This window comes from Bubalus bubalis, chromosome 4 (genome assembly GCF_019923935.1).
Source record: "Bubalus bubalis isolate 160015118507 breed Murrah chromosome 4, NDDB_SH_1, whole genome shotgun sequence".
NCBI lineage: Eukaryota > Metazoa > Chordata > Mammalia > Artiodactyla > Bovidae > Bubalus > Bubalus bubalis.
The window spans coordinates 161668311-161693030 of NC_059160.1; the positions used below are offsets into that span (position 1 = coordinate 161668311).

At 38.1% G+C, this 24720-nt stretch overlaps 1 protein-coding gene across 5 annotated transcripts in view; it reads right to left on the reverse strand.

Moving 5' to 3' along the window:
* The window catches only part of PTPN20 (protein tyrosine phosphatase non-receptor type 20), a 66525-nt gene that overhangs the window by 25915 nt on the left and 15890 nt on the right, over positions 1 to 24720 (reverse strand). For 3 of the 5 annotated variants that reach the window (XM_044942398.1, XM_044942397.1, XM_025284891.2), the window contains 3 exons: positions 18708 to 18904; positions 7862 to 7962; positions 4624 to 4727 (listed from right to left, as the gene is read on the reverse strand). In XM_044942398.1, coding sequence (XP_044798333.1) covers positions 4624 to 4727; positions 7862 to 7962; positions 18708 to 18875 — 373 coding nt within the window. In that variant the 5' untranslated portion in view covers positions 18876 to 18904. Of the gene's footprint in view, positions 1 to 641; positions 791 to 1747; positions 1763 to 4623; positions 4728 to 7861; positions 7963 to 18707; positions 18905 to 24720 lie in introns of those variants that run through there. The other 2 variants (XM_044942399.1, XM_025284892.2) reach the window with 2 other exon arrangements.

The window sequence follows — 24720 nt, forward strand, 5'->3', positions numbered from 1 at the left end:
ATATGGAAAGCTATCTGTTCTCAAATTAAGAAATGCCAATTAGAATATCAACAAGAAATCATCTGTCACTTAAAAGATGAGTAAAGACCCAAAAATCTAACAGCACAAAATACTGGTTGTCTTTCCAGGAATTTGTTCTAAAGACTATGCATAGGAACATGAATGAAGAGGGGCAATGTTTTTCATAATAACAACATCTGTAATAAACTAAATGTTCATCATAGAGGACTATTTAAAGAAAAAAAGTCTTCATTCATATAACTACCATGCAATACTTAAAAGAATGAGATAGAACTATATATGCTCATAATATATTTGGGAATTATTTCTTATTGGAATTCTTCATAAAAGGAAAGAAAGAGCAAAATAATAAAGTACATGCCAGCAATTTTTCTGAAAGTTTATATGACAGATTTAATAGTGGTATAGGGAATCAAGAGAGAAAAAGAGACTTTATCTGTTTTATAACATTTTATGCTATTTTATTCTTTTACTATGTACACCCATTACTTTAGAAACAAATTTAATATTTAAAAATAAAAACAATATATTCAACCTGAAAAAAAAAGAACAGATATTCTCTGATCAAGAAGTAGAAAAACAAATCATATATAGACCTTGGTTAAAACCAAAATATTTACTTTAAATTCCTGGGTGATTTCATCTTCTGATACTTTTTTTGTAAGTATTTTAAAATAATCCCTGATGGTTGATTGCTCCTGTGTATTGAATATTAATGGTCGAACCAGAGCTAACTGAGCTAGCTCCTTTTCAGAAACAATTTCCATACCTAAGAAAGAGAAAAATTCACATCTCTAAGTTACTTATATATGTGTGAAGGGAGATTTTATTTTTATTGTTTTCTTTTAAGTAAAGAGCCAGCCATTTAAGAAGTAATGAAATTTTATTTTTCCAGAGGTGAAGAGTCTATTATTACTTTTAAAGGAAGGGTCCTTATTTTGGAAAAATCATGACTATACACCTTGAAATTACACAAAATCCACTATTCTTAGAAAAAAACTATTGCATTATAAATAGATATGATAGACTGAGAAGTGATCTGTTTTATAATGTGACTGAGTGTATATATTGACAATTATGCCAAGGCAAGCAAGGTAGAAGAACCAGAGATCAAATTGCCAACATCTGTTGGATCATAGAAAAAGCAAGGGAATTCCAGAAAACCATCTATTTTTGTTTCATTGTCTATGCTAAATTCTCTGCGTGGATCACAACAAACTGTGGAAGATTCTTAAAGAGATGGGAATATCAGACCATCTTACCTGCCTCCTGAGAAACCTGTACACAGATCAAGAAGCAACAATTAGAACCAGACATGGAACAATGGACTGGTTGCAAATTGGAAAAGGAGTACATCAAGGCTGTATATTGTCACCTGGCTTATGTAACTTATATGCAGAGTACATCAGGCGAAATGCTGGGCTGGATGAAGCACAAGCTGGAATCAAGATTGCTGGGAGAAATATCAATAACCTCAGATATGCAGATGACACCAACCTAATGGCAGAAAGCAAAGAGGAACTAAAGAGCTGCTTGATGAAGGTGAAAGAGGAGAGTGAAAAGCTGGCTTAAAACTCAACATTCAAAAATGAAGATCATGGCAGCTGGTCCCATCACTTAATGGCAAATAAATGGGAAACAATAGAAACAGTGACAGACTTTATTTTGGAGGGCTCCAAAAGCACTGCAGACAGTGATGGCAACCATGAAATTAAAAGATGCTTGCTCCTTGAAAGAAGAGCTATGACAAACCTAGACAGCACATTAGAAAGTAGAGACATTACTTTGCTGACAAAGAGACATTACTTTTGCTGATACAGTCAAAGTTATGGTTTTTCCAGTAGTCATGTATAGATGTGAGAGTTGGACCATAAAGAAGGCTGTGCGCCAAAGAATTGATGCTTTTGAACTGTGGTGTTGGAGAAGACTTGAGAGTCTCTTGGACAACAAGGAGATCAAATCAGTCCACCCTAAAGGAAATCATTCCTGAATATTCATTGGAAGGACTTACGCTGAAGCTGAAGCTCCAATACTTTGGCCACCTGATGCGAAGAGCCGACTTATTGGAAAAGACGCTGATGCTGGGAAAGACTGAGGGCAGGAGGAGAAGGGGGCAATGGAGGATGAGATGGTTGGATGACATCACTGACTCAATGGACGTGAGTTTTAGCAAACTCTGGGAGATACAGAGGGTGTCCCTGGTGGCTCAAATGGTAAAGAAGTGGGGAGATACAGAAGGCCAGGGAAGCCTGGCATGCTGCAGTCTATGGGCTCACAAAGCGTCAGGCACAACTGAGTGACTGGACTAAAACAAAACACATACAAGACATGGACGGGAAAAAGAAAGAACTTTTGTCCTCTCTGGGACCAAGTGTTTAGAAGTCCCGGACCCTGGAATCTGAGATGAGAGTATATGCAGAGTCTAATACACCTCTGACTCTAATTCTAAAACAGGTCAAGCATGCACATGTGCATACACACACACATCACAAGGATTAAGAGGATCTATATAATTGATAGCACTAAAATAAATGTATAACATTTATCTCTATATGCTGTATACAATTGTAAGTAATTTGGATGGCATCACTGACTCAACAGACATGAGTTTGAGCAAGCTCAGGGAGATGATGGAAGACAGGGAAGTCTGGAATGCTGCAGTCCATGGGGTTGCAAAAAGTTGGATATGACTGAACGACTGAACAACAACAAAAACAATAATGATATATTATACTACAGATACAGATCTATATTATATAGCTATATACTTGTAACCAATCATAACAAAAGAGCATACATTCTATTTAATAGTACATATGGAAATTTTCTGAAAAACTAATGGTCTTTTAGGTCATGTCAATAATCTAGATTCTAAATATCTAAAATTTTAAAGATCATGTACACTGGCCAAAATGCCATAAATCTAGAAAGTCAGTATTAAAATAATTTTTTTAATATGAATTTTGAGGGATTTCCCTAGTGGTCTGGTGGTTGAGAATCTGCTTTCCAATGCAGGGGGTTTGATCCCTGGTTGGGGAACTTGGTTCCCACATGCCTCAGGATAACTAAACCCACACACCTCAGCTACTGAGCCCAGGTGCCTCAACTAGAGAGACTGCATGTCACAGTCTACAAAGTCCATGCGCTCTGGAGCCCATGCATCACAACTAGAGAGAAGCCTGGCGCCACAACAAAGATCCCACATGCTGCAACTAAGACCCAACACAGCCAGAAAAACAGAGAGAAATCCTGATACATAAAAGGGCTCTCATTTTTTAAAAAAACAGAATAATTCTGAGGTAAAATGCGTAAGTGAAATCTCTTTCCAAAGCCAAATCTTATAACAAAAATCAAGTAAATACCAGCAAAAATACACAAGAAGCAATTAAACAAAAGAACTGGCATAAAGAAGAGATAGAAGTTTCCAAAAATCTGCACTGCCACGAGAAACTCATCTTGTCTTGGACCCTATTATATCCAAAAGCTCTTTCTAGAGGCGAAAATGAGGAACTGTTGGTGGGGAGAGGCAGTCACAGAAATCCTAAAATTTCCCACAAGTATCTCTAGGAAGCCCAGAAGTAAAGTCACTCAGTTGTGTCCAACTCTTTGCGACCCCGTGGACTGTAGCCTACCAGGCTCCTCTGTCCATGGGATTTTCCAGGCAAGAATTCTGGAGTGGGTTGCTATTTCCTTCTCCAGGAGATCTTCCCAACCCAAGGATTGAACCCAGGTCTCCTGCATTGTAGGCATATACTTTACCATCTGAGCCACCAGGGAGTAGCCACTAGGAAGCCCAAGGAGCAGACAAAATTCCCATTCAAAGCCATTTTGATCATCTCCCATCCCCAACAGAAACACCCGTTTGGCTTCTCAATGTGTTCTAGCCTTGCTGGGAAAAAAACTGCTGAGAGAAGGCAGAGACAGTATTATGGTTTACTTTATTATTCATACCTATATTTTCTTTTTTCCCACATATGATAATGTATAATCCCCCAAAAAAGCTATTATTTTACTTACAAAGTAACTGCTGCTGCTACTGCTGCTAAGTCCCTTCAGTCGTGTCCGACTCTGTGCGACCCCATAGACGGCAGCCCACCAGGCTCCCCTGTCCCTGGGATTCTCCAGGCAAGAACACTGGAGTGGGTTGCCATTTCCTTCTCCAATGCGTGAAAGTGAAGTCGCTCAGTCATGTCCGACTCTTAGCGACCCAGTGGACTGCAGCCCACCAGGCTCCTCCGTCCATGGGGTTTTCCAGGCAAGAGTACAAAGTAACTATTGTGCAACAAATTCAAATTAAGTAAATGAAGAAGCAGGTAATATTTACTCTATAAAAGTTGTTAAGAAATAAACAGCTCATTTTATTAAATTGGCATGTTTGCTATACTAAAATACTTAAAGAAAGAATAGAAATGTACCCTTTATTAATGTGAGGCATGGAATAGTTTCTTCATTTTTAAAGGAAAATCCTAGAAAATCAACTTTTTCCCTTTTGAAAAAGTTTTTTCTAGCTCTTTTCCTGCATCTCTATTAGAAATTTCTTGTGCATACCTCTTAAATATAGCCTCATCAAGAATCTGCTAATAAAATGGGATGAGGGCATACCCTGAAGTGCAGGATGGGAAGGCCCTGCAAGCTCTTCATCTTCATTGCTCGACTTCTGCTTTAGAAAGAAGCTATTGGTTTTCCGCAAGGTGCCGTCATTCTCACTAGAAAAGAAATTTATATTTGTCCATGGCTTAGAGAATGTATGTGTATTTAAGAGAGAATCTCTGATAATCTACATTAACTAGTCAATTGACATTCACCTCCATTTCAGTTAAACCACCCGCTTCCATTGTCAACCCCAGGAGCTGGCCCACTTTCAAAGAGATAGTTCCAAAGTTCCAACGTCTGATCACAAACTCCAACTTTAGCTTTCACTTTGCTTCTATTTCGTTTCCTCTACCACTCCTAATTTCTGAACTACCGTTCTCAGGTACTACCTTTCTCAACGCTCTGCTTTAGTAACAGTGCAGCCCCTTCTATGAAATGTAAGCCAGAAAGTAAGAACTTTTTCAACTTACTCTCTTTAAAAATGTACACTTAAGTGCATCAACATTCTTCATTATTCCTTGTTTTCTCCATGTTCAGAATTAATCCTTTCAGGTTTTCAACTCTCTGCTGTCTCCTCTGAGACATTTTTCTAAAATTATGTTTTCTTCAGTTCAGTTCACCTCAATTCAGTCGCTCAGTCATGTCCAACTCTGCGACCACACGGACTCAGCACGCCAGGATTCCCTGTCCATCACCAGTTCCCCGAGCTTGCTCAAACTCATGTCCATTGAGTTGGTGATGCCATCCAACCATCTCATCCTCTGCCGTCCCCTTCTCCTCCTCCCTTCAACCTTCCCCAGCATCAGGGTCTTTTCAAATGAGTCAGTTCTTTGCATCAGGTGGCCAAAGTATTGGAGTTTCAACTTCAGCATCAGTCCTTCCAATGAGCATTCAGGACTGATTTCCTTTAGGATTGACTGGTTGGATCTCCTTGCAGTCCAAGGGACTCTTAAGAGTCTTCTCCAACACCACAGTTCAAAAACATCAATTCTTCCGCACTCAGCTTTCTTTATAGTCCAACTCTCACATCCATACGTAACTACTAGAAAAACCATAGTTTTGACAGGATGGACCTTTGTGGGCAAAGTACTGTCTCTGCTTTTTAAAATGCTGTCTAGGTTGGTCATAGCTTTTCTACCAAGGAGTAAGCATCTTTTAATTTCATGGCTGTAGTCATCATCTGCAGTACTCTTGGAGCCCTCCAAAATAAAGTCTGTCACTGTTTCCATTGTTTCCCCATCTATTTGCCATGAAGTGATGGGACCGGATGCCATGATCTTAGTTTTTTGAATGCTGAATATTTTCTTAAATATAACTAATTTCTCCCTACCTACAAATTCTTCCATATCATAAGAACAGACATGAATCAACTGATTCTCTCTCACCTTAAAAATAAAAAACCCTTAAAAAAAACCCTTTAATCTTTCTATCTCCATCGAAATACTGTTCTATATACTCTATCAGGTTCTCAAATACCAGCCCACGTTCCCTTTCCACTTCCTTTCCACCTTCTCACTACTCAGTGTACTCACTTACGCTATCAGCTGGGCTCTTTTTGCACTTTCATTTGCAAGCCCATTTAGCAAAAGGCTCCTAATGTGATTTCTGGGTCTGCTCTCCAATTCCTGAGAAAATTCTCCCCTAAATGAAAATTTAGGTGTTGTACTTTCCCACCAACCTCAGGATAGACTCAGGCTCCTCACTGAACCCATAAATCCAGGAGGCTAATAGTCTCACCCTTGCCTACTTTTCTGTCCTCATCTCTATTAATTTCCTTTATGTACTGTATGCCTCAGCCTTAACAAAGTAAATGTCTTTCCCCTTTGTTTCTGTGGGTAATAACAGGTTCCTAACTCTTTGCTCCTCCCTCCTTTCTTGAGTTACTGTAAACATCCACTTGTTCTCCATTTGCTACCAGCTGTCTTTCACCATCAAGCCTCCTTCCTGATAGATAACAGATAGATGGATGACTGATAGACAGACAGGAAGATGCAAAAAGACTCCATCTGTGCTTCATTTTCATTCTAACAGACTGAATAAAATGTGTACTCCTTGGTTTCACATATCTTCAGTTCATTCAAACTATGGCCCACATTATACTTTCTATTCTGTCTCTCATCTTCCCAAGCTTCCTGGAATTCCAAGAAATGTATATCCTATAACTCTTGACACATAACATTTCTCACCAATAATAAGATATTTTCATGGCTCCTTATTTTTGCTCAAACTTCTTCCCACAGCTTGAAATTTTCTTCCCTTGCTTTTCACCTGCTGAACCTTTGTTTATTTAAGATCCTAAAGCCAACCAAAATCTCTTTTCCTCAAAGCAGCTGCTGGAGAACTCTCCCCCTTGCCTAGTTTTTGTTTTCTGTATCCACAATCCTTGGACTCTGATTCTATAACAATATTTACTACTGTATTTAACTTTGTCTTGTAGGTGTCTGAGCCCCAACAGTAAACTACAGAACAAGAACTATTAATATTTTGTATTTGTATACAGTGCTTAGTATGTAATTAGTATCTAATAATTAGTATATATTAGTAACATATAATATTATCTCAAAACACTTTTGAATTAATGTTATTTGTTGTTCATTTAATGCATTTCTGAAAGTTGTTTATACAACTATATACTATACACACTATTATGCAGTGCTCTTCCAGTGACTGTAGCTAATATTACTTACAAATCTCTAAGAAAATATGACTCAATAAAATAGTTTCTTATTTAATGTCTTTGTACATAACATCTAAATTTGAATATTTATAAGCATTAAAGTTGCTGTTTCTTTTGTTTCTAATGGAAATTTACTTTTTCTCCAAGTTTTTAAATTTTTTCATATGTAGTATTCACCATGCTAATAGTTCCATTTCTAGTATACGTTATTTTCTTTCTGGAAACATGTAACGTCTTATAAAACCTAATTGTGTACTAAGCTTTACCTTACTCCAAGTACACTGCCCCATCCAAGAACTCAAAACACACTTACAAAGGTTTTGGAACTGGGTAATTGTTGAGATGATAGAGAAACTGAATTCTTTAGGAATACCTTTTTCTTGTGTTAATATCATACTTATGAGATCATAAATACATCCTATTTCTAGATAAATCAGATTGTACTTACTACAAAGTACTATATTTTTAAAATTAATCAAACATTTGAGGGCCGCTATTCAGCCTCCATCAAAGGTTTAGCTATGAATATGAATAAGCAGGAAACTTACTAAATAAGCATATGAGTTATACCTTTCAGCCTCGTCTTTAAACTGATCTTCAAAATCATCACTATGTTGGAAATCTCGAAGAAAGACTTTTAGCTTCCTTGATTTAACTTCATTTTGAAAAACCTTTAGGCGTATGAAAAAAATTATAACTATGTTTTAGGAATCAATAGTTTAAGAGAAAATGATTTCTATAGCTTCTCATGAAGAGCAATAAGGTCTTCAATAATAGAATTAAATCACAATCATGGTGTGATTTCTACTCTTAGAAAATCACTTGAAATGTATATCTCCCTTTCAATATTTTCCAATCCATCAAAACAGCATGTAGAGTACCATGCACATATAAATTATTTCTATTGAATCACCCAAGTTTTAATCATCCAAATTATTTTCCAAAAGTTCATGAAAAGAAAGCTTATTTTTCTTAAAAACAAACAAACAAACAAAAAAAGATTACTATTGCAGCCCAGAGGAGATTCTTATAATGAGTGCTTATCTCATTTAGCTTACTCAGATGACCATTGTATCTACTACTGCGGGCAGGAATCCCTCAGAAGAAATGGAGTGGCCATCATGGTCAACAAAAGAGTCCGAAATGCAGTACTTGGACGCAATCTCAAAAACGACAGAATGATCTCTGTTCGTTTCCAAGGCAAACCATTCAATATCACAGTAATCCAAGTCTATGCCCCAACCAGTAACGCTGAAGAAGCTAAAGTTGAACGATTCTATGAAGACCTACAGGACCTTTTAGAACTAACACCCAAAAAAGATGTCCTTTTCATTCTAGGGGACTGGAATGCAAAAGTAGGAAGTCAAGAAACACCTGGAGTAACAGGCAAATTTGGCCTTGGGATACGGAATGAAGCAGTGCAAAGACTGATAGAGTTTTGCCAAGAAAATGCACTGGTCATAACAAACACCCTCTTCCAACAACACAAGAGAAGACTCTACACATGGACATCACCAGATGGTCAACACCGAAATCAGATTGATTATATTCTTTGCAGCCAAAGATGGAGAAGCTCTATACAGTCAGCAAAAAACAAGACCAGGAGCTGACTGTGGCTCAGACCATGAACTCCTTATTGCCAAATTCAGACTTAAATTGAAGAAAGTAGGGAAAACCACTAGATCATTCAGGTATGACCTAAATCAAATCCCTTATGATTATACAGTGGAAGTGAGAAATAGATTTAAGGGCCTAGATCTGATAGATAGAGTGCCTGATGAACTATGGAATGAGGTTTGTGACACTGTACAGGTGACAGGGATCAAGACCATTCCCATAGAAAAGAAATGCAAAAAAGCAAAATGGCTGTCTGGGGAGGCCTTACAAATAGCGTGAAAAGAAGAGAAGTGAAAAGCAAAGGAGAAAAGGAAAGATATAAATATCTGAATGCAGAGTTCCAAAGAATAGCAAGAAGAGATAAGAAAGCCTTCTTCAGCAATCAGTGCAAAGAAATAGAGGAAAACAACAGAATGGGAAAGACTAGGGATCTCTTCAAGAAAATCAGAGTTACTAAAGCAACATTTCATGCAAAGATGAGGTCGATAAAGGACAGAAATGGTATGGACCTAACAGAAGCAGAAGATATTAAGAAGAGATGGCAAGAATACATAGAAGAACTGTACAAAAAAGATCTTCATGACCCAGATAATCACGATGGTGCGATCACTGACCTAGAGCCAGACATCCTGGAATGTGAAGTCAAGTGGGCCTTAGAAAGCATCACTACGAACAAAGCTAGTGGAGGTGATGGAATTCCAGTTGAGCTATTCCAAATCCTGAAGGATGATGCTGTGAAAGTGCTGCACTCAATATGCCAGCAAATTTGGAAAACTCAGCAGTGGCCACAGGACTGGAAAAGGTCAGTTTTCATTCCAATTCCAAAGAAAGGCAATGCCAAAGAATGCTCAAACTACTGCACAATTGCACTCATCTCACACGCTAGTAAAGTAATGCTCAAAATTCTCCAAGCCAGGCTTCAGCAATATGTGAACCGTGAACTTCCAGATGTTCAAGCTGGTTTTAGAAAAGGCAGAGGAACCAGAGATCAAATTGCCAACATCTGCTGGATCATGGAAAAAGTGAGAGAGTTCCAGAAAAACATCTATTGCTGCTTTATTGACTATGCCAAAGCCTTTGACTGTGTGGATCACAATCAACTGTGGAAAATTCTGAAAGAGATGGGAATACCAGACCACCTGATCTGCCTCTTGAGAAATCTGTATGCAGGTCAGGAAGCAACAGTTAGAACTGGATATGGAACAACAGCCTGGTTCCAAATAGGAAAAGGAGTTCGTCAAGGCTGTATATTGTCACCCTGCTTATTTAACTTATATGCAGAGTACATCATGAGAAACACTGGACTGGAAGAAACACAAGCTGGAATCAAGATTGCCAGGAGAAATATCAGTAACCTCAGATATGCAGATGACACCACCCTTATGGCAGAAAGTGAAGAGGAACTCAAAAGCCTCTTGATGAAAGTGAAAGTGGAGAGTGAAAAAGTTGGCTTAAAGCTCAACATTCAGAAAACGAAGATCGTGGCATCCGGTCCCACCACTTCATGGGAAATAGATGGGGAAACAGTGGAAACAATGTCAGGCTATTTTTCTGGGCTCCAAAATCACTGCAGATGGTGACTGCAGCCATGAAATTAAAAGACACTTACTCCTTTGAAGAAAAGTTATGACCAACCTAGACAGCATATTCAAAAGCAGAGACATTACTTTGCCAACAAAGGTTCGTCTAGTCAAGGCTATGGTTTTTCCTGTGGTCATGTATGGATGTGAGAGTTGGACTGTGAAGAAGGCTGAGTGCCGAAGAATTGATGCTTTTGAACTGTGGTGTTGGAGAAGACTCTTGAGAGTCCCTTGGACTGCAAGGAGATCCAACCAGTCCATTCTGAAGGAGATCAGCCCTGGGATTTCTTTGGAAGGAATGATGCTAAAGCTGAAACTCCAGTACTTTGACCACCTCATGCGAAGAGTTGACTCATTGGAAAAGACCCTGATGCTGGGAGGGATTGGGGGCAGGAGGAGAAGGGGACAACAGAGGATGAGATGGCTGGATGGCATCACCGACTCAATGGACGTGAGTCTCAGTGAACTCTGGGAGTTGGTGATGGACAGGGAGGCCTGACGTGCTGCGATTCATAGGGTCGCAAAGAGTCGGACACGACTGATCGACTGATCTGATCTGAACACACTAATAAATAAGATTACTTATCTTTATTTCCATGCTTGTGTAATTTAATCCAGTAATTCTAGGTATGTCTCTGCATGAGATTTTGTACTACTAAATGGACTTTAGTCCACAGTGTTGACTTTGCACTGTCCTGTACAGGACCCAGACCACTGGTAAATAAATTGAATATAATTAAAGGGAAAAAACACCTTAAAATAAGGAATAAGTAATCAATATTTTTGCCCTCAATTCTGCTTCAATTAACCCATTCATCTGACAGTTCTTTTCTGGGTCCAAATACATGGAGATACTGTTCTAAGTGCTACAGATAAAACACTGAATAAGAGGCATGATGTGTTCTGCCCTTGTGAAATGCATACATTCTCATGGGGAAAGAGAAAATACACAAGCAAATATATAAAAGCTAAAATAATGCAGTAACAAAGTATGGTGATACTTAATCACCATGTACCTAAAAGATAGAAGGAAAGTTAGACAAAGAAACAGGAAAGCATCCTGACCAAAAGGAACAGCAGGTCCAAAGTCCAGAAGGCCGCCATGGTCTGGCCTCTGCCTAATTTTCCACCCCCAGCTCCCACCTATTTATGCAGCATCTCCAGCCATACACTGTGTTATGCCTTGTCATCTTTTTGAAGTGTCTTTTGATGATTCTTATTTTGTGAAACATTAATCCTTTCCCCTCTTCTTAGTCCATATTCATGTGTATGTGTTTTGCTTGATTCCACGAAATTTCCTAGACTTGAAATACTTCTTGTGGGTATGTATACATTTTTGGACATATGTACAGCTGACATTCTAGAACATGGACCGAAGCACAATTAATTTTAAATATAAGCATATTAATGGTATAACTACCTAGAACTCTTACCAAGCACATTCATTTTGCAGTATAAGTCAAAACATATCACTTATTAAGTCTTAACTTCACATAAATAACCACTAGTGGAGGTGATGGAATCCCAGCTGAGCTATTTAAAATCCTAAAAGAGAAAAAACAAACAAACAAACAAACAAAAAATCCTAAAAGAGGGTGCTGTTAAAGTGCTGCACACAATATGTCAGCAAATTTGCAAAACTCAGCATTGGTCACAGGACTGGAAAAGGTCAGAAGGGCAATGACAAAGAATATTCAAACTACCCTAAATTGTATTCGTTTCGCATACTAGTAAGGTTATGCTCAAAACCCTTCAAGCTAAGCTTCAGCAGTAAATGAACTGAGAACTTCCAGATGTACAAGCCGGGTTTAGAAAAGGCAGAGGACCCAGAGATCAAATTGGCAACATTTGTTGGATCATGGAGAAAATAAGGGAATTCCAGAAAAATACTACTTCTTCTTCATTGACTACACAAAACCCTTGACTGTGAGGATCACAACAAACTGTGGAAAATTCTTAGAGGTGGGAATACCAGATCACCTTACCTGTCTCCTAAGAAACCTGTATGCAGGTCTAGAAGCAAGAATAAGAACTGGAATGGAAAAACAGACTGGTTCAAAATTGGGAAAGGAGTACAAGGCCGTTTATCGTCACCCTGCTTATTTAACTTATATGCAGAGTACACCATGGGAAAATGCCAGACTGGATAAATCACAAGCTGGTCTGGTTGGTGATGGCCAGGGAAGTCTGCTGTTCTGCAGTCCATGGGGTCACAAAGAATCAGACATGACTGAGTGACTGAGCTGAGCTGCATCACTAGCCAGTCCCTGAATTTGTCACACTGTGATTTCATTAGGAAATGGGACTTTATCTTTTTCTGCCACACCTTCACCCCAAATTTACAAAAACAAACCCTTTCAGTACAACCTATCACCACTGTCTGGCTGTTGTGTATGAGTTTTTAGTCTTAGCAGTTCAAAGCACTATTTTTCCTCTTGGAATAACCAATTGTATCTGCACCATAAATTGAACAGACTATTCTATCCACAATGCCACTTGTCAGAAAAAGTTCCCATATATGCATAGGTCATCTTCTGTAATCTCTAAACAGTTTCATCTGTCTTATTTGCCACTTCCTAAATTACTACCACATTTCCTCAACTCGTGAGGTTTATAATGAGTCTTGATAATCTGCAGTTATCCCAGTTCTCATTCCACCACATATACACTTTGCCTTCCTTTCCTAATACTGCATATTTTTGGACTTCTGTTTCCCCAAGTAAGTTTGATTCAGCTGATTAAATCTCTCTCTCCCTCACCTACAAACACACAAAATTTGAAATCTGTATTAAAACTAGGTTAAATTAACTTTGTAATTTAAATTAAGAAAAACTGTTATCTTCATTATATTAAGTTTTATTATCCATTAATATGACATCAGTTCAGTTCAGTCGCTCAGTCATGTCTGACTCTTTGCGACCCCATGGACTGAGGCACACCAGGATTCCCTGTCCATCACCAACTCCCAGAGTTTTCTCAAACTCATGTCCATCAAGTTGCTGATGCCATCCAACCATCTCATCCTCTGTCATCCCTTTCTCCTCCCGCCTTCAATCTTTCCCAGCATCAGGATCTTTTCAAATGAGTCAGCTTTTCACATTAGGTGGCCAAAGTATTGGAGTTTCAGCTTCAACATCAGTCCCTCCAATGAACATTCAGGACTGATTTCCTTTGGGATTGACTGGTTGGATCTCCTTGCAGTCCAAGGGACTCTCAAGAGTCTTCTCCAACACCACAGTTCAAAAGCATCAATTCTTTGGCACTCAGCTTTCTTCACAGTCCAACTCTCACATCCATACATGACTACTGGAAAAACAATAGCCTTGACTAGATGGATCTTTGTTGGCAAAGTAAAGCCTCTGCTTTTTAATATGCTGTCTAGGTTAGTCATAACTTTCCTTCCAAGGAGCAAGTGTCTTTTAATTTCATGGCAGCAGTCACCATCTGCAGTGATTTTGGAGCCCCCCAAACTAAAGTCTCGCACTGTTTCCACTGTTTCTCCATCTATTTGCCATGAAATGATGGGACTGGATGCCATGATCTTTCTTTTCTGAATGTTGAGTTTTAAGCCAACTTTTCACTCTCCTCTTTCACTTTCATCAAGAGGCTCTTTAGTTCTTCACTTTTGGGCATAAGTAGGTGTCATCTGCATATCTGAGGTTATTGATATTTCTCCCGGCAATCTTGATTCCAGCTTGTGCTTCTTCCAGCCCAGCATTTCTCATGATGTACTCTGCATATAAGTTAAATAAGCAGGTGAGAATATACAGCCTTGATGTACTCCTTTTCCTATTTGGAACCAGTCTGCTGTTCCACGTCCAGTTCTAACTGTTGTTTCCTGACCTGCATGCAGATTTCTCAGGAGGCAGGTCAGGTGGTCTGGTATTTCCATCCCTTTCAGGATTTCCACAGTTTATTGTGATCCACACAGTCAAAGGCTTTTGAGTAGTCAATAAAGCAGAAGTAGATGGTTTTCTAGAATTCTCTTGCTTTTTCCATGATCCAGCAGATGTTGGCAATTTGATCTCTGGTTCCTTTGCCTTTTCTAAAACCAGCTTGAACATCTGGAAGTTCATGGTTCGCATATTGTTGAAGCCTGGCTTGGAGAATTTTGAGCATTACTATGCTAGCATGTGAGATGAGTGCAATTGTGAGGTAGTTTGAGCATTCTTTGGCATTGCCTTTCTTAGGGATTGGAATGAAACTGACTTTTTCCAGTCCTGTGGCACTGCTACATTCTCCAAATTTGCTGGCATGTTGAGTGCAGCACTTTCACAGCATCATCTTTTAGGATTTGAATTAGCTCAACTGGAATTCCATCACCTCCACTAGCTTTGTTCGTAGTGATGCTTCCTATGGCCCACTTGACTTCACATTCCAGGATGTCTGGCTCTAGGTGAGTGATCACACCGTTGTGATTATCTGGGCCATGAAGATCTTTTTTGTATAGTTCTTCTGTGTATTCTTGCCACCTCTTCTTAATATCTTCTGCTTCTGTTAGGTCCATACCATTTCTGTCCTTTATTGAGCCCATCTTTGCATGAAATGTTCCCTTGGTATCTCTAAATTTCCTGAAGAGACCTCTAATCTTTCCCATTCTATTGTTTTCCTCTATTTCTTTGCAACGATCACTGAAGAAGGCTTTCTTATCTCTCCTTGCTATTCTTTAGGCTAATAGAGTATTGCTGAGAGAATTCACTGATCATAGTAAACACCCTCTTCCAACAACACAAGAGAAGACTCTACACGTGGACATCACCAGATGGTCAACACTGAAATCAGATTGATCATATTCTTTGCAGCCAAAGATGGAGAAGCTCTCTACAGTCAGCAAAAACAAGACCTAGAGCTGACTGTGGCTCAGATCATGAACTCCTTATTGCCAATTCAGACTTAAATTGAAGAAAGTAGGGAAAACCATTAGACCATTCAGGCATGACCTAAATCAAACCCCTAATGATTATACAGCATAAGTGAGAAATAGATTTAAGGGACTAGATCTGATAGACAGAGTGCCTGGTGAACTATGAACAGAGGTTTGTGACATTGTACACAAGACAGGGATCAAGACCATCCACAAGAAAAGGATATGCAAAAAAGAAATGGGGCCATGCTTACTCTTTGACAAGATCCCTCCCATCTCCAAAAAGACATGCTAAAAAACCATTTGTATACAACTCATTTGCTAAGAAAAAGTGACATCAACTGAATGAGAAGTCCTACCATAATTTAAACCTGAGATATACTTCAAGCCATGCTTCAAAATAAACTAGATTATATTTATCAAAGAAGCAAACTGTTCTACATAGCTGTAATTCAAATAAGGCTCACTCAGGACTCTAACATGTCTCTGATGGAATGAAATGTGATTTGGTTAACAATGCCAAGAAGGCACAAAGAGAAATATTTTAAATTATCAAGATGCCAGGTCTTTTTGGAGAGTGCTCTTTTTGTCAAATTAATATCAAAGAAAAGATTGTATACATTTTTCCAAGGAGCCTAAGTTAACTGTTCTGCACTACATATGCCAAAGATTTATGAGTGAAATTTGAAAATAGTCAGCTAAGAGATTGAAGCCTGGTTTCTAGTCTTTTTTATGTGACTTGAAGAGCTGTATGATCACAGAAAAATCATTTCAGCTCCCTAGGACTTAGTTTTTTCACCTTTAAAATGAGTGTTGGAATAAAAATTTATTTATCTATCTACTAAATCTAATCATCAACACAGAAGTCTATGAAGTCTAGACAATTCCTAGGGACAGCATCATAACTGAAAGGCTATCAACTGACTATAACACCAAATTAATTCATGAAATGTAAGCAAGGCAAATTCTAATAAAACTAGCTGGTTTTCACAACATATTCTAAAAACACCCGGAAGTATTCTAAGATATTCTTTTCTAAAAGGAAACTTTAAAAAGTATCATAACTCATTCTAGAAAAGTCAAGTCATAAAATACAGAGGAAAAATCCAAACTATAAAATATACTCAGTTACTCAAAAAAAAATCATATACATTTTCTCTAAATAGATAACTTTGAAAAAATTTAAAAAATAAGATATACTCAGTTCTAGAAGGCAGTCAAGTATGGTTATGTAAAGGATCTACTCGAGACAGTCCATGAAGTTTCTCACTTCCAAATACTTCTCCAAGTAGAAAATCATTCAGATCAGAGAAAAGTATCAACAGCGGAACTGAGAACCGTGGATTACACTGAGAAAGACTGCCAGCCACAAATGGGATGGCTGCTTTGATGTGGCCATCCTACATGTCACAGAGGAATGGACAGACTTCTACACGAGAGAACAATCAAGCCACAATGATTTTTTTCAAAGCAGAAACACACCTGTCAGCCCTGGGTGGCAGTGGCAACCAAATTGGGAAAGTTGGGGAGACAGTTCCTGCTCTGGGCACTGATTTTTATCTCTATTAATTCTGGAACCTACTGGAAGTGAATATGAGGACAGCAACATGATTGAAGTCCCAAAGCTCCAATAGATCAGATAAGAAAAAAGGGCAAGGCACCCACAAGATGAAAATGCATTTCCCTTTTCGTAAAGGACAGAAACGGTATGGACCTAACAGAAGCAGAAGGTGTTAAGAAAAGGTGGCAAGACTACACAGAAGAACTATACAGAAAAGATCTAGTGACCCAGATAACCGTGATGGTGTGATCACTCGCCTAAAGCCAGACATCCTGGAGTCTGAAGTCAAGTGGGTCTGAGGAAACATCACTGCGAATAAAGCTAGTGGAGGTGATGGAATTCCAGGTGAGCTGATTAAAATCCTAAAAGATGATGCTGTGAAAGTACTGCACTCAATATGCCAGCAAATTTGGAGAATGCAGCAGTGGCCACAAGACTGGAAAAGGTCAGTTTTCATTCCAATCCCTAAGAAAGGCAATGCCAAAGCATGCTCAAACTACCACACAATTGGACTCATCTCACACGCTAGCAGAGTAATGCTCAAAATTCTCCAAGCCAGGCTTCAACAGTACATGAACTGAGAACTTCCAAATGTTCAAGCTGAATTTAGAAAAGGCAGAGGAACCAGAGATCAAATTGCCAACATCCATTGGATCACAGAAAAGCAAGAAAATTCCAGAAAACCATCTACTTCTGCTTTATTGACTATGCCAAATCCTTTGACTGTGTGGATCACAACAAACTGGAAAATTCTTATGGATATGGGAATACCAGACCACCTTACTTGCTTCCTGAGGAACCTGTATGCAGGTCAAGAAGCAACAGTTAGAACCAGACATGGAACAATGGACTGGTTCCAAATTGGGAAAGGAGTACATCAAGGCTGTATACTGTCACCCTCCTTATTTAACTTATATGCAGAGTACATCATGAGAAATGTCGGGCTGGATAAAGCACAAGCTGGAATCAGGACTGCTGGGAGAAATATGAATAACCTCAGATATGCAGATGACCCTACCCTTATGGCAGAAAGCAAAGAGGAACTAAAGAGCCTCTTGATGAAAGTGAAAGAGGAGAGTGAAAAAGCTGGCTTAAAACTCAACATTCAAAAAACTAAGATCACAGCATCTGGTCCCATCACTTCATGACAAATAGGGTAAACAATGGAAACAGTGACAGACTTTATTTTCTTGAGCTCCAAAATCACTGCAGATGATGACACAGCCATGAAATTAAAAGACACTTGCTCCTTGAAGAAAAGCTATGACCAACCTAGACAGCATATTAAAAAGCAGAGACATTACTTTGACAACAAAGGTCGTCTAGTCAAGGCTATGGTTTTTCCAATAGTCACATATGGTTGTGAGAGCTGGACTGTGTGAGAGCACAAATAAGGCGGAGCGCTGAAGAACTGATGCCTTCAAACTGTGGTGCTGGAGAAGACTCCTGAGAGTCCCTTGAACAGCAAGATCAAATCAACCCTGAATACTCGTTGGAAGGACTGACGCTAAAGCCGAAACTCCAGTATTCTGGTCATCTCATGGGAACAGCTGACTCATTGGGAAAGTCCCTGATGCTGGGAAAGATCTAGCACGGCAGAAGAGGTGTCAAAGGATGAGACGGCTGCTGGCATCACTCATGCAATGACATGAACCTGGGCAAACTTCAGGAGATGGTGAGGGACAGGAAGGCCTGCTGTGCTGCAGCCCATGGGGTGGCAAAGAGTCAGACATGACCGGGTAACTGAACAACGACACAGCCAACTAGCAGAGATCCCTCTCCTTCCAGGTTTACCTTATGATTCACTGGTCTAGGTGTGGTCTCCTGACTCGATGAATGCAGGTGGTCATGACATGATGAGTAATGCAGGTCTTCACAACTTGATGAATGCAGGTCGTCATGACTTGACGAGGGAAGGTCGTCATGAGGTGACACAGGCAAAGGTACATTCAGGTTTTTCATATCAGAGTCCTTTCCTTTCTGATCTTCTCCTGAACAAAGAAAAGGAAAGAACTGATTAAATGTAACGGGTTACAGAGGACAGGTTGACACTTAGTGAGAAAAGTCAAGTTACATGAGGGGAACTTTCATCCACTTTTCCATTTTAGAGTCACCTCATCTTAATCTCCTGTATTAATCACTTTTCTCCTTGCTTTGAAAAAATAACTTAGCAAACATGATCCTACCTCTAGGATTTTCCTCAGAAAGTGGATTTTTGAGCAGTCTCTTTGTTCCTGCTTCCATATTACTCAGTAAAGTACTCTTCAGGAAAATTCTAAATATATAGCACCTACAGAACCTGTGCATTGGGATCTATAGAATTCAATTCTTCTGTGTTTCAGAGTCTATTTCTTAGATAAAGAATAGTGTCTTATATAAGTCTCCTTTTTACATTTTGTATTGTTAATAATAAATCAAAAATATGTTAGTGTACATAGAAAGTTGTCTTAGACTTTATTGAAGAATGTCATATGAATAATCCCTAGGAAACTCACTGTTGGCTTTATTTTAAGATTTTTGGTAATTATCTGTTAATTTCACTCCACAGAATCTTTCATAGAAACCAAGGGAGTTATTTTTCTCTGATCTTAGAACTGAGCACTCAGAGTACTGTTTCTTATATCACAGTAAACTTAAACGTTATGATTGAGAAATTTATAACATAGCATATTAAAAAATCAACGATAAAAAGTAAAGCATAGTTAACAAGTACTGTAGAAATGGAAAAATGCATTTCTGAATGTGTCAAAAAAGGAAATCAAATAGAAATTATGAACTATAACATGAATTAATTTTCTAAGTATATATTAAGAAATATCAATGAAACACAACATATTAAAACTAATGTGAAGTAGCTAAGGAAGTGTTTAAAGGGGAAATGTATAGTTGGAAAAACAGTTTTTAAAAGACAGAATAAATGACAAAAATGTGTTTTGTATTCAATCACAAAGGCCAAGAATAACTAAGGAAATCTTGCAAAACAGAAAGATTCATAAAGAAAAATAACACATAGAAAATAAGCTAACATAACAGAATAATCAACAAAATCAAAAGTTGTTTCTCTGAAATCAAAGACTTAAAAATATACAAACTTGTTTCACTACACCTTATAATAGCAAAAATGAAAAAAAAAAAGCACAATCACAAATCCAACTATCATTTTAAGAACTAAGAAGAAAATTCAATTAGACAAACTTGATTAAATGGAAACTTTTATAAAATTATAAATTATCAAAATCTACTCAAGAACATACAGAAAGTCTGAATAGTATAACTATTTAGAAAGTTAAACCAATAATAAAAAGTCTCACACCCTGGAGGAAAAAGGAATCTGGACCCAAACAGATCCCCAGATGATATTTTATCAAATTTCGAATGAACAAAAATCTCTTTCTTATGGAAACTGTTTTAACAAAAATTTTAAGTACTGTTATTTCATTTATATTAAAAGGTGAGCAAATCCTGACATGAAAACAATGCATGTAAAATACAAGTAAGAAAAATTATAAGCCAAATTCAAAAATGAACATAGCTGCAAAAGTCCCAAATAAAATACTACTAAATGATGCAGTAGAAAAAATGCATAGATGAAGATTTATCTCAAGAATTCAAAGTATGCCCAGTTTCACAAAAATCTGTCAATGCAAACTGGCATATTAACAAATGTTGACAAAAGAAAGGACAGAAATCCTATTATCATCTGAACACAAAAAAAATCATATGAAAAATTCAATAGTATTTCAAGGTAGAAACAGAAGAAAACTTCTTTAATTTATAGACAAGTTTTATCTGATCAAAATACTGAACCAACATTATCCTTAATGGCAAAACTTTAGACACATTCTCATTGTTTTAAAGAAAATATAAGAAAGTCTACTACTTACTTAACATTAAAGACATAATGACTGGGGGAAAAGCAAGTAAATTGTTATCTGCAAATATTGTAATTGTCTACATAGAAAATTAAAGAGACTCCAAGGTCAAATACTAGTAATAATAAGAAAGTCTGACAGAAGAGTTGACATGAGATCAATAAATTAGGATCATTCATAGGCCAACAACCAGATACTGCAACAAAGGAAAATGTGTCATTCACAATAGCAATAAAAATACAAAGTAACTAGAAGTAGACCAAACCAAAAATATATAGTGAAAATAGCAAAATTTTGTTAAGTTACAAAAATAGAATTAATAACCTATATTTCATACAAATGAAAACTCCTATCATAATAATGGTAAGTACCCTCCAAATTAAACCGCAGATTCAATGCAAATCTGATAAATATTCAAGTAGTATGTGTGGAGGTATTTGCGTGTATGTATGTGTGTGTGTGTAAACAAACTCAGAAACAGAAATCTAAGAACAGGAAAAACAATTCTGGAAAAGGAGAACAGACTGGGTGTGTTTGCCCTATAAGATACCAATACTTATTATAAACTAAAGTCATCAAAACAGTGTGAATTGGTGTAAGGATGGGAAAGCAGGTCAATATAAGGGAACTGAGATTCAAAAACAGTCTTGAGCATGTAAGAGCATCTGCCATTTGATAACAATGGCAGTGCAGATTAGAGTGGGGAAAGTACCAAAATAAATGGGGACAACACAGAAATGCAAAGGATCGTAAGAGACTATTAGCAGCAACTATATGCCAATAAAATGGACAACTTGGAAGAAATGGACAAATTCTTAGAAAAGTATAACTTTCCAAAACTGAACCAGGAAGAAATAGAAAATCTTAACAGACCCATCACAAGCACAGAAATCAAAACCATAATCAGAAATCTTCCAACAAACAAAAGCCCAGGACCAGATGACTTCACAGCTGAATTCTACCAAAAATTTAGAGAAGAGCTAACACCTATCCTACTCAAACTTTTCCAGAAAATTGCAGAGGAAGGTAAACTTCCAAACTCATTCTGAGGCCACCATCACCCTAATACCAAAACCAAACAAAGATTCCACAAAAAAAGAAAACTACAGGCCAATATCACTGATGAACATAGATGCAAAATCCTTAACAAAATTCTAGCAAACAGAATCCCACAACATATTAAAAAGATCATACATATGACCAAGTGGGCTTTATCCCAGGGATGCAAGGATTCTTCAGTGTCTGCAAATCAATCAATGTGATACACCACATTAACAAATTAAAAGATAAAAACTGTATGATTATCTCAATAGATGCAGAGAAAGCCTTTGACAAAATTCAATATCCATTTATGACAAAAACCCTCCGGAAAGCAGGCATAGAAGCAACATAATAAAAGCCACATATGATAAACCCACAGCAAAATTATCCTCAATGGTGAAAAATTGAAAGCATTTGCCCTAAAGTCAGGAACAAGACAAGGGTGCCCATTCTCACCACTACTATCCAACATAGTTTTGGAAGTTTTGGCCACAGCAATCAGAGTATAAAAAGAGATAAAAGGAATCCAGATTGGAAAAGAAGAAGTAAAACTCTCACTGTATGCAGATGACATGACCCTCTACATAGAAAAACCCCAAAGACTCCACCAGAAAATTACTAGAGCTAATCGATGAATACAGTAAAGTTGCAGGATATAAAATTAACACACAGAAATCCATGCATGAGGCAGGGTGCTCAGGGCTGGTGCACTGGGATGATCCTGAGAGATAGGATGGGGAGGGAGGTGGGAGGGAGGGTCAGGATGGGGAACACATATACACCCATGGCTGATTCATGTGAATGTATGGCAAAACCACCACAATATTGTAAAGTAATTAGCCTCCAACTAAAATAAAAAAATAAAGTATAGGCTGCACACCAGAAAAATAAAATAAAATAAATGAGGCTGGGACAATTGGTTTACCTACCATAAAAGAAAGATCATATCCCTTCCTCACTGCATAAGATCAAAAATCAAAATATACAAAAGAAAAGAGACTATTTTTATTATTTCAGAGTAGAGACAGATTTTGGAATCATGAAAGCAGAGTTTATATAAGAAAAAACTGATATTTGAATATCAAAAGATAGTATCAAAAAATAAGCATTTACTAGGGGAAAATGATATAACTGATGACGAAATTTATCTAGGATATATAAAGAACTCTTAAAATTCAATAAGAAGAGAAAGCAACTATTACTGATTTGAGAATAGAGAAAATTTACCTCATGTCCTCTGGGAAACTCTTTTAACCACTAAAAAAAAAACTGAGCAATAAGATAGGGTCCTCTGACTGCTGTGGGATACAAGGCTAACACTCCTGATAATGAATGTTAACATTGCGCCTGCTCCCTAAAGCCCTTGCCATTGGATATCGCCGCCACCACTGCCTCACATCCAGATTTAAACAGCACTGAGCTCTTCAAACCTAAGAAGGAGCTTCAAGTGCAACAGAGGTCAGTTACATGGAAAAAATGTCTAGAAGAATTATTAACAGGCAATTCATAGAAGAAGAATACTTAAAGACTAATAAATGTATGAAAAACTGTCCACCATCAGTTAATAAAGAAATGAAAATTAGAATAACCTACCACTGACTTTCACTTCGGCCCATGAGGGATTCAGTGCTGAAAAACTTATTCACAACCAGAAAATAGCACAAAAGTACATGTGACAACAACCTTCAGATTCTGTAAGATAAGCCTGGAGTATCTTATCATGCAGTCAAGTCATTAAAAGCTCGGAAAACAAAAGGATGGGTTATGTCAAAGAGACACAGGAGTCAACCTGAAAGAGCTCCCAAGGGCCCAAACTGGAACATTTTGAACAAAGTAAATAACATAACTAGATTATAATATAAATTATAAAATACATATGCACGAGTCCATACTGATATATGCTACTGCTAAGTCGCTTCAGTCGTGTCCGACTCTGTGTGACCCCATAGACCGAAGCCCACCAAGCTCCCCCGTCCCCGGGATTCTCCAGGCAAGAACACTGGAGTGGGTTGCCATTTCCTTTTCCAAAGCATGAAAGTGAAAAGTGAAAGGGAAGTCACCAGGCCTCCCTGTCCATCACCAACTCCCGGAGTTCACTCAAACTCATGTCCATCAAGTTGGCGATGCCATCCAGCCATCTCATCCTCTGTCGTCCCCTTCTCCTCCTGCCCCCAATCCCTCCCAGCATCAGAGTCTTTTCCAATGAGTCAACTCTTCGCATGAGGTGGCCAAAGTACTGGAGTTTCAGCTTTAGCATCATTCCTTCCAAAGAAATCCCAGGTCTGATCTCCTTCAGAATGGACTGGTTGGATCTCCTTGCAGTCCAAGGGACTCTCAAGAGTCTTCTCCAACACCACAGTTGAAAAGCATCAATTCTTCGGCGCTCAGCTTTCTTCACCGTCCAAATCTCATATCCATACATGACCACTGGAAAAACCATAGCCTTGACTAGATGGACCTTTGTTGGCAAAGTAATGTCTCTGCTTTTTAAAATGCTGTCTAGGTTGGTCATAACTTTCCTTCCAAGGAGTAAGCGTCTTTTAATTTCATGGCTGCAGTCACCATCTACAGTGATTTTGGAGCCCAGAAAAATAAAGTCTGACACTGTTTCCACTGTTTCTCCATCTATTTCCCATGAAATGATGAACCAGATGCCATGATCTTAGTTTTCTGAATGTTGAGCTTTAAGCCAACTTTTTCACTCTCCTCTTTCACTTTCATCAAGAGGCTTTTGAGTTCCTCTTCACTTTCTGCCATAAGGGTGGTGTCATCTGCATATCTGAGGTAATTGATATTTCTCCCAACAATCTTGATTCCAGCTTGTGCTTCTTCCAGCCCAGCGTTTCCCATGATGTACTCTGCATATAAGTTAAATAAGCAGGGTGACAATATAC